General features: G+C 35.8%; 1 protein-coding gene across 1 annotated transcript in view; it reads right to left on the reverse strand.

Annotated features, from left to right (window-relative positions):
- LOC107710697 (protein kinase C alpha type-like) overlaps positions 1–10,639 on the reverse strand; it is a 174,062-nt gene that overhangs the window by 38,826 nt on the left and 124,597 nt on the right. Inside the window, exon 4 of the mRNA XM_016515531.1 lies at positions 5,074–5,202. Within this exon, the coding sequence (XP_016371017.1) occupies positions 5,074–5,202 (129 nt within the window). The remainder of the gene's footprint in view (positions 1–5,073; positions 5,203–10,639) is intronic.

Here is a 10,639-nt window from a genome sequence, read left to right on the forward strand (position 1 = left end):
GTGACAACTGTGAGGGGGGTGAATTTTTTTATAAGTCATCCCAAAATAATGTTCTTTTTAGCAGCATCATATGACCCCTTTAATATAATTTAAACGGATGAGTTATAAAAAAAAATTCACCCCCCCTCACAGTTGTCATGAAGGGCAAAATTAGCTATAAGACCAAAATAATTTTTTGAACCAGGCTGTAAACATGTTTTTTTCTGCTGTAAAGTTGGGCATTTTAACATGGGGAGTCTATGGGATTGACTCCCTTTTGCAGCCAGCCTCTAGCGGCCAGTTGATGAATTACAGTTTAAGTCACTTCCTTGCTGGCTTCACGAGAGAGAGCGGGAGGTTGCCGCTTGGTGTGGACGCTAATATCGTTATCTTTATAGTTATCGTTCTTGGTGTGAACGGGGCGTAATTATTCATTCAATTTAAGCACATTAGTGTACAGTACACTCATTTTTTCCAAATGACCAAACTGTACTAGTCTATAGCATCATAGCTCTTCCAATCATAACTTCTTCTTTTTTTTTTTTACTTAAAGGTATAGTAGCAAAACAGTCTGTTTAATTTTAAAAGGATGGTTCTCTCAAAAATGACAATTCTGTCATAATTTACCGCCCCTCATTTCGTTCCAAACCCATAAGATTTTCATTCATCTTCAAAACACGAATGAAGTTATTTTTAATAAAAACTGAGAGCTTTATCAATCTCCTGAAAGTCCAGGTAATCAAAAGTTTCTCCAAGAAGGTCATAAAGGCCACATAAAAGCAACTCATATGAAGATATTTTGTTTCCACATGCATAAGCAATCACATCGCTTCATAAAATTGGGATTGAATCACTGGAGTCACATGGATTACTTTTTTTACGATGCCTTTATGACCTTTTTGGAGCTTGAAACTTTTGATTGCCTAAACTTTTAATAGATGAACAGAAATCTCCTAGGTTTTCTGTAGAAGAACAAATGTTTTATGGGTTTGGAACAACATGAATGTGAGTAAAAGAACTATCCTGAGAAGATGGAAAACACAACTAAAAAACAAATGAAACTAATGTTTTTTTTGTGTGTGTGTGTGTGTGTGTGTGTGTGTGGTGAAAGAACCCTTGACTAACATCATCAAGTGCAATTCAGGGGGAAATAAAATGCAACAGTATAGAATATGGCTCCTTCATTACTATAATCACAATTTATGACTTTTAATAACTTGCTGAACAGGACTCATGATGAATTCTCCAGATGTATACAGTAATTATCAGTGGATCAGCGTGAAGGCCCTGCTTGACTTCAGCATGTCTGTGTGTGTAAGGTCAGAGATAAGCAGAGATGATATTCTCACAGCAGGGAAGAGGTGCCAGCTCACAGGAATGTGTTCTGAGCGGCCACAGGTTGGCATACATGTCTCCTCCCCCATATAAACCCCCACCATCACACCAGCCGGGCATCAGGCCAGACATCTGGCACTTAAGCTCCCTTATACCTGCTGCCTGCCCGTGTCCTGCTGTGACCCTGAGTCCTCCACACACACACACACACACACACACACATGCTCAATCTCTAAACCCACTCAACCCCCAACACATGACCTACCATGATAGCTTAATGCTAACTGGCAGTCTGTGGAAAAACAGCATCAAAGTATTATCAAATCTGAGTAATAAGACTAATGTGAACTTGCAAGGATCATGCAAACATATAAAAATAGGAACATATGCGAATTATACTAATCATTTAGAAGCATTAAAATGACAAGGGCTGCGTTTCTCGATAACGATTGATCTTAGCGCTTAAGAGCGTTTTCTACGAGTCATTTTACGATGGATCGTTCGTTATTGTTTCACGTGCGTTTCCAAAAAATGCACTTAACGCAATCGCACATAGCCGTGCTTTAAGTGCTACTTAGGAGTCGCTATCCGTTTGTCAAGTGCTGAAATGTCACCTTATAGAATGGCTCGTAATTGTAGTACACGCTCGTTTATTGAAATGTTAACTTAATGCTGAGTTCCAGACAACTTGGATATAATAACAATAATTATATTATATTATATTAATTATATTATATTATATTTATACGTATAATCTTATACTTTACATAATTATATACTTTATACAAAAACATATATTATAGTATATAACATCTATATAGAGACGTTATTTCCGGCTCCAATACATTGGTTTTCGTGCACGTCAGTAAGTCATTGACAGATTTTTTCCTCCCAGTCTTTAAAGCATATTTCCTACATTACTTATTTTATAAATTTTCTTTTTTTGGTTCAATCATTCAATTTAGATGTGTATTTAAATTTTTTCTGCCCTTTTTAATTATTTCATTTATAAATTCATAAAGCAGGTGACCGCATAACTCTGTCTTCTTACGATGCACTTAGGGCTTTACGATTACTCCAGAGCACTCGTAGATCTACGATGATTTTCAAGTGCTACTTAAGTTACGATGCTTTTGGGAAACAGATCGTAATATTAAGATCAGTCGTACGATCGTTTTAAAAAAAAAAGGAGACGTGACATGTGGCCAAGTATGGTGACCCATACTTGGAATTAGTGCTCTGCATTTGAACCCATCCAAAGTGCACACACACACACCCGGAGCAGTGGGCAGCCATTTTTGCTGCGGCGCCCGGGGAGCAGTTGGGGGTTCGGTGCCTTGCTCAAGGGCACCTCAGTCGTGGTATTGAAGGTGGGAGAGAGCGCTGTACATTCACTCCCCCCACCTACAATCCCTGCCGGTACGAGACTCGAACCCGCAACCTTTGGGTTACGAGTCCGACTCTCTAACCATTAGGCCACGACTTCCCCGAACTTCTTAGGCTTACGAAGCTTTTAGGAAACGCAGCCCAGGACTATTTGGATAAATATCATTTTTGGACATGTTCAGGGCTCAACGCATGGGGCCAGATTTACTAACAGCTTGAGCCAAACTACTGTCATGATTTATTTAAGACACATAGTGAAAAATTTGTGATGAAAAGGAGTAGACAGTTATTTTTGCAGCTGATCTTACTGCATATGCATTTGCACAAGAATATTTGGTCACACTTTATTTTGAGGACCAATTCTCACTATTAACAAACCATTAACTACGACTTTTGCCTCAATAAACTCCTAATTTGCTGCTTATTAATAGTTAGTAAGGCAGTTGTTAAGTTTAGGTATGGGGTAGGTTTAAGGTATCTAAAATATGTTCGTGCAGAATAAAGCATTTATATGTGCTTTCTAAGTAGGCTACTAATAAACAGCCAATATGCTACTAATATGCATGCTAATAAACAAGTAGTTAATAAATCATGCAAGGTGATTTACTAAGCTTTGTGGTAGTAAGTTTACTGGTATTTGCACCAGTATTTAACGCCCAAATACAAACACCCAAACGCATGTCTTAACTCATTTTGTGCTTGGGTTGTTAGCAGATTACACACACCTGATTATCATCCCCTCTGCTTGTTTGCTACCCTCCGCTAATTTACGCAGCTCTCGGAAGATTGCATTGGTCTTTATGGAAATGACATGGCTGTGTCTGTGTTTTTTTTATTTGCACACTGTCAGTAGATGAGCCGCAGGACTTTTCACTCCTATTGGTGCTTTTATGAGATTGCTGTCTCATGCTAATTTGCCCTGTTTAGTAAATCTGGTCCTTAGGATTCTTTCTACGGGCCAGTGGTTCAGGTTTTTACTTGCTCTGACAAACAAACAAACAAGCAAACAAACAAACAAAAAACTATTTAAAATTTTGATACCACAGCAAAAACTACTAGTTTAACAAAATATAAAATTTCAAACATTATTAAAGATAAGTATACAGTCAGTAATAAAATAATAACAATAAACAAATTACAAGCAATAGCACAAATACATACTATAGACCAGGGGTGCCCAAACTCGGTCCTGGAGGGCCGGTGTCCTGCAGAGTTTAGCTCCAACTTGCCTCAACACACCTGCCTTTAAGTTTCTAGTATGCCTAGAAAGAGCTTGATTAGCTGCTTCAGGTGTGTTTAATTGGGGTTGGAGCTAAACTCTTCAGGACTCTTCAAACTCTTCCTCCAGGACCGAGTTTGGGCACCCCTGCTATAGACCAAAGACAAATTAAATAAACAGTGCTTTAGGTCTTTTAAGAGTATGTTTAAGAGCAGTATTCAGGTAAGAAATGCTACAGAAATAAATAAAAAAATAGCATTGCGTAGTCTTCACTGTATAAATTAAATGTCAACTATGAGTCATTAGAATATTAGTAGAATATCTGCTAACAATTTATTTTGATACTCCCCAACAGAAATTCTACTGACCATATACGCAAGTAACTTTGCAAGTACATATCAACTTATTCTAACCCTAACCCTAACCAATACTAATAAGAGTTAGTTGACATATAGTTGCAAAGTTAGTAGAATGCCTAAAGTGTTTTTATCAAAATAAAGTGTAACCTTAAAAACAGATTAAGCTATATTAAATCTGCAACAGTTATTCCATCAAGAGCACAGTGAGTGTTTGTTTTGTTTTTCTTCTGTTATTTGTTTAAAGGGGTCATATGATGCGATTTCAATTTTTCCTTTCTCTTTGGAGTGTTACAAGCTCTTGGTGCATAAAGGCGGGGCATAGAGGAGAAACAATAATGTACAGTATGTGGAAAATAATGTGTTTTTTACACCAAATACACCAAATAATGTTCTTTTTAGCAACATCATATGACCCCTTTAACATTAAGGACACAGACAACAGCAGTTATATTAGGCTGCTGTCACTTTAAGATCTAATTCACATATCCAATAAATTGGCACACATCTGATTTTCTCCAAACTGTTTACATTCTTGAGCCATAACTGACTGTGTGCCAAGATTGGGATTTTTACATTATTTTGTGTGTATTTGTCCGGGTCAAGTGTGCTAAGACATGAAAAAAAAATAACTCAATTTAGTACTCTATATATTATAATTTAGATTTAGATTTCTGAGAGATGGCTTTTTGTGTGTGCACTTTAGGTTTGTTTATTTGGTAAGCAGTAATATGACTAAATAAAATCTTTCAGGCAGATACAAGACAAGGATATTCCCAGTGCATGCCGGATGCTGACCTGTGACGTGAAGTCTGTCTCCGCTGACCTCGATCTTGAGGAAGAGTCTTCCTCTGCGTTCAGTGTGGTCGGTCCCGCACAGACTTGGCACGTTCATCACACACTGCTTATGAACGTTCATGTCACAGGCTGAGAATAAGAGATAGAAACATCTGTAAACACTACAGGATTAGACATAATAAAGTCAACATGAAATGACATTCACAACCCATATCCCTTCCACAGTGTTTTCAACAGAACAGGGCAGTCAGTGTATATAGGGCTTGACTGAATATATTGGGAATTGATTAAATTGTAATAAGTTGTCTATATTCACAACAGTCAATTCGACATAATGGCTCCCTTCTTCTGCTTGCTAATTTTCCTACCCAGGCTTACTGGAAATACGTGCTTCTACTTACATTTCTGCTCAAAACTCAAAAAATTTACCTATATGCATGAATCACTGCAGTTTTTAGTTGAAATGAACATTAAGGGCAGCATAACTTTGACAACTTTTATATCTTTTCACACAAAGTATGATTTACAGTGCCAGAGTTCGATTAAGATAGCCTAATTCTCCCACAATATTATGTTATGACTTTAAAACATGCTGGGAGATTTGAAAACTGATACTTTTGAACATTTGCGTCATATTTACAGCTTCATAAGTAAGAGTTTTCTAACGCAGTAGGTTTGCTCGGCAGCTCTCGCGATACGGTGTTGCACTTGAGGTAAAGAGCTCTTGTACGAATCTCATGAATCTACGGTTCAACAAAACAGCTCAAACCAGCATATAAGGAAGTTTAAATATCAGGATTGCATATGTGTTTTATATCACTTTTGCTTTCGTTAACACTATCGGGTAGGTTTAGGGTTGGGTTTGGTGTAGTGGGTATGTTTTTTTCCAACATGATAGAGCATTAACCCTTTAGCGACACTCCCTGCACATTTAAATTCTGAACCACTGCAATACGTGCCTGAACCAACATAGCCACGGTCATGTATTGAACGCACATTTTAGCGCCACTCACTGGGCATTTAACTTTGAAACTGCCACTAAACATGCAGTAAGGAATGTAATATCGGTTTTGCAGAAACATTGCCACAAGTACGTATTTTCAACGAGCCTGGGTTTTAATTTTCTCTTTGTAGTTTTAATAAAATAAGTGTAGAAGCCATACATAGGCCGCAAGCCAGAACCATTTTAGATGTAAAACTGACTGCCACAAAAATATGATTTTTCAAGGAAATATTTGTAAGAATGTATGCAAATATGCATCATTTTGTCTAATCCACATCAACTTTTTATTGGTATTAACAAAGCTCCTGCACATTATGAAAACCTTTTATCCTTTGAATAACATGCACTGATGAATCTTCACATAAGACATGGAATTTGTATTTTGAAGGTGAACATGATAAATTTCTTGTTAAAGTGTCCCTATTATGGGTAATGAAAGGTTCATATTTTGGTTTTGGGAGGCAATATGCTAATGTTTCATGTTGACGTCAACTTGAAACGGCTTGGGATTCGTTTTAAAAACAACCCGTTTCAATGATTCAGAGTCGACTCTTTCTTTTGAGAGACATGTAGCGTCTGGATCAATCAAACACACAATTTTTCATTTGATTTAACAAATCAGTTATTCATTAGATTAACAAATCGTCACAGACCCCTCACCCAATAAACTGGGTGCCAGGATGTCTGCGAACGACACCAAACCATGGCAATTCCCCATGGCAACTAATGCTGATATCACTGGTTTTATGGCCCCAAAGGAATGTGAGTAGCGAAAATCACTACCTTTTCCATAGGAAGAGACACAGAGTCTATTACAGCATCACCCGCAAGTGACACCTGCTTAGTCATATCTCTTAGCAAAAAAAAAAACTTTTCCTTCTTAAAATCTTCCTTCTTCCTTTTCTTTTTTTTTTGATTTCATCTTATTTTATTTCAGTTTTGTCATAGTGACCAAACCCGTGAACCATCAGTGCACTGTAATTTAAAAGATGAGGCTGCCATTGGCGAGAGTCAGGAAAATGCTATAGGCCTATGTGATCAAAAAAGATTCACAAAACAGTTACACAAACTTGTGCATGAGTTAGTGATTTGAATCAGACTTGCTCAGTCTGTGAATTGTTGCTACTGAGTTTTCAAGCCTAAAAAAAATAAAATAAATAAAAATCATTTTTGATTTGAACCAGGAACCATTACTCCTTTATTATTGTTCAAAATATTATTGGCATATTTAGCGTAGTCTGGTTTTGTAATTGTAATTGTTTTGAATAGAATTGTAATTTTGAAGTGGTTTTAAGGTAATGCAAGCATCTGACAGGATACAATGTATTTTAATCAAAACTATTAGTGGGAGGTGAGGATTACCTGTGTGTGTGTATTTACTTATTTACTTTATCTATCTATCTATCTATTAGATAGATAGATAGATAGATAGATAGGCTTATTATTTGGGTTGAGACACCCCTCAAAAACCAATGTTTTTCCTTTTTGGGCAGAAATCCTTTTTTTTAATATTTTTTTTTACTACGAGTATAGTATAGTTAGCTTTTAGTTTGATGGTTTTATATGAATTTATTTGAGAACAGTCTTCAGGTAAGTTTGGTTACACTTTATACCGTATTGTCCCGAATATAAGATGATATTTTTTTCTTGGAAATACATCTGAAAAAACGCGGTCGTCTTATATTCAGGGTCTAGACTTTGACATGTCAATAATACACCCACAACACTAGGTGGCGCCAAATACGCATAACATGAGTGTGCCATGAAATACGTAATGTAATGCGTGTTGTAAAGATCTCGAGTAAAAACAAAAGAAGCAGAAAACCTTACAGCTGCATGAGTCGTGACTGTCCCGTTAGCCTGATGGGACCAAACTCCCTTTGTGATTTTAAAACGTAAGTCAGTACCCAGATTTGAAGACTACAGTAAGATTTAACTTCTACTCTTAATAAGATTTTGGTAGGCTACTATTAGATGGATAGCCTAATGTCCTAATTCAGATGGGCTACCTGTTTTGTTTTTTTTATGGTATATCAAAAAGTGTATATTTTTTAAATGTGATTGTTGATACATTTTTCCAGTTTTTACCATACTTTCAAAACAAAAATTAAAATAGGAAAAATATGCAATATGAAAATAATTGAAGACAAAATGTGTTTTACTGAGAAAAAACAAGATTTGGTTTTTAAAAAGCCTTTTTCCAAAAGGTACATCTGGAAAAAGGGGGGTCGTCTTATAATCAGGGTCGTCTTATATTCGGGCCAATACGGTAAATAAAGTGCAAATAACTTTTACTGAAATTTGTATTATATTTGCTAAATTATTACGATCATACGCCTTCAGTGTAAAATAAAATGAAAAAAAAAAACTGTAAAATTAAAGTCAATTTACAGTTTTTTTCAATTGCTTACACACATTTTCCAAAACTTTGCCTCTTTTATTTTTTTCAAAACTTTACACACAAATCCAAGAATTGCGCACACAAAATGCAAAATGCCTCACATCTCTTGCAAAATGAAGCACAGCATTCAAAATATCACAAACACATCTCAAAAGCAAACATTTTGCAAACACCTTTGCCATAATATTAATTCCGGTTAGATTTTTGTTACATAGAGAATTGTGTGTTGTGTTTTGCAAAATTGAAAACTGAGTCAAAGGCCGAGAATTAGTGTATGGTTTTGCAGATTTGGTGTGTGGTTCTGGTCTTTGAGTGTCAGATTTCAGAAATTGTGTGACAAGTAAAGATTTTGCATGTAAGCAGTTGAAAAAAACTGTAAACAATGTGCAAAAATGTTTACAGAAAATTTCATTAAAAAGTTTACAGAAAAACACTGTTATTTTACAGTTTTTTCCTGTATTATTTCATTGTAAAATGTAAACATTTCCAAGGAAGAAACTAATTAGGTTATGACATATGAAAGATATTCTGAGTTTTAATCAAGATACTTTGAAGCAAGTTCATCTTTTTCATCATATGAACAAAGCAAACTCCGGGGGGACATTTTACAGATTTTATAGTGAAAATCAAAAGACTGACTACATGAAACTAGTTTTTGATTGTGTATACAGAGTAGAGAGTTTTATATTTCCTGCATAAAGTGAAACTGTTGCTTGCTGGTACTAAACTAAACACTGCTAAGGTGTTGTGGGTGGTTTGTTTTTCCACTCATTTTATCATGTGATAGGTTAAAATCGTAAGTATGAGCAATAGTAACAGTGATGCTTGACTTAGCAAACAGCACTGATATTCAAAATCTTCCATGTGCCTCATTGAAATTGGGAGGAGAATTCCAAGGTGACCGTCAACTGCGAACTAAAAAAAACTAAAGTAGTTACCTAACAGAGGCTGACCGCGACAGCAGGTCAAGCGCTTTGCTGCGGTTTCTGTCCAGAAGCAGGAAGTTAATCATAAGTCTGCGGGGTTATTTCACTGGGCCATGCAAATAGGGCAACCAATTAATCTGTCTCTGAGCAGTCTGAAATTAATGAGAATGTGAATGTAGTTGAGGGGGTCTCGAGTTTTCCCATAACTAAACCATTAATCTGACATTAATAAAGAGCTGTCAGACTCTGGTTTAACTGCACATCAGAACTGCAAGGGAATGCTGAGTCAAGTATCACTGTTAGGAAGAGTTTCTATTTCTGTAACAGGAACTAGATCATCCCACAGCCAATACAGCAAATAAATGTTAGCTATATCACAGCAAAAAATGATTTTCTTACTTAATATTTTTGTCTTGTTTTCCATTACAAATATCTAAACATTCTTGAAACAAGATACATTTGAGTAGAAAAAAGACTTCAGATATTAAAGATATAAAAAGACATAAAATATTACAAATATATCAAATTTGTGTTAGTTTTTGCTTAAAACAAGAACAATTGCAGATATTTTTTCCCTTGTTTTAAGAAAAAACTAACACAATTTTGATAATTTTTTTTCGGAAAACAAGACTTAATATCTTCAGTCATTTTGCTTCTCAAGTAAATATATCTAGATCCAAGAAAGTTTAGATATCGGTAATGGAAAACAAGACAATAATACCAAGATTTTTTTTTTCCAGTGTAGCTGGACAAATGCAAAATAAAATGCGTTCCCTGCCAGCATTTTTAAAAAGGTTGCCAGCCAGTTGTGTGACACAAAAATGTCATGGTTATTTTGTTGTATGAATATCTGAACAGGCAATATTTCAGAAACAGAAAAAGCAACATTTTGAACAAAAATCTGACAAAATCATGCTTTTGTCAAAGACTATATCAGAATCTTAGTCAGAACAGTGTTCAAAACAAGCTTGCTCAGTCCTATACCACTTCCTGTGTCGACTCTTTCTGGGCTTACATATGCTATTGTTTTTTTTTTTTTGCTTCTTCTTTGCCTGTGTTTTGTCCTGGAGATTGTGTATTCTTTTAGAAGATGTGTAATAGCGCCCCCTACCGTATAACAGTAGAAACATGGAAATTTCCATCAATAGTGAGGAAAGAGTTAAGGGTTGACACTTGAAACCTTAGGCTTCACAAATTAGCCATGGTAGGTACACTCAGTTGAACTAAAAAAAAAAA

The sequence above is a fragment of the Sinocyclocheilus rhinocerous genome, unplaced genomic scaffold (genome assembly GCF_001515625.1).
Source record: "Sinocyclocheilus rhinocerous isolate Xijiao unplaced genomic scaffold, SAMN03320098_v1.1 scaffold627, whole genome shotgun sequence".
Classification (NCBI taxonomy): Eukaryota; Metazoa; Chordata; class Actinopteri; order Cypriniformes; family Cyprinidae; genus Sinocyclocheilus; species Sinocyclocheilus rhinocerous.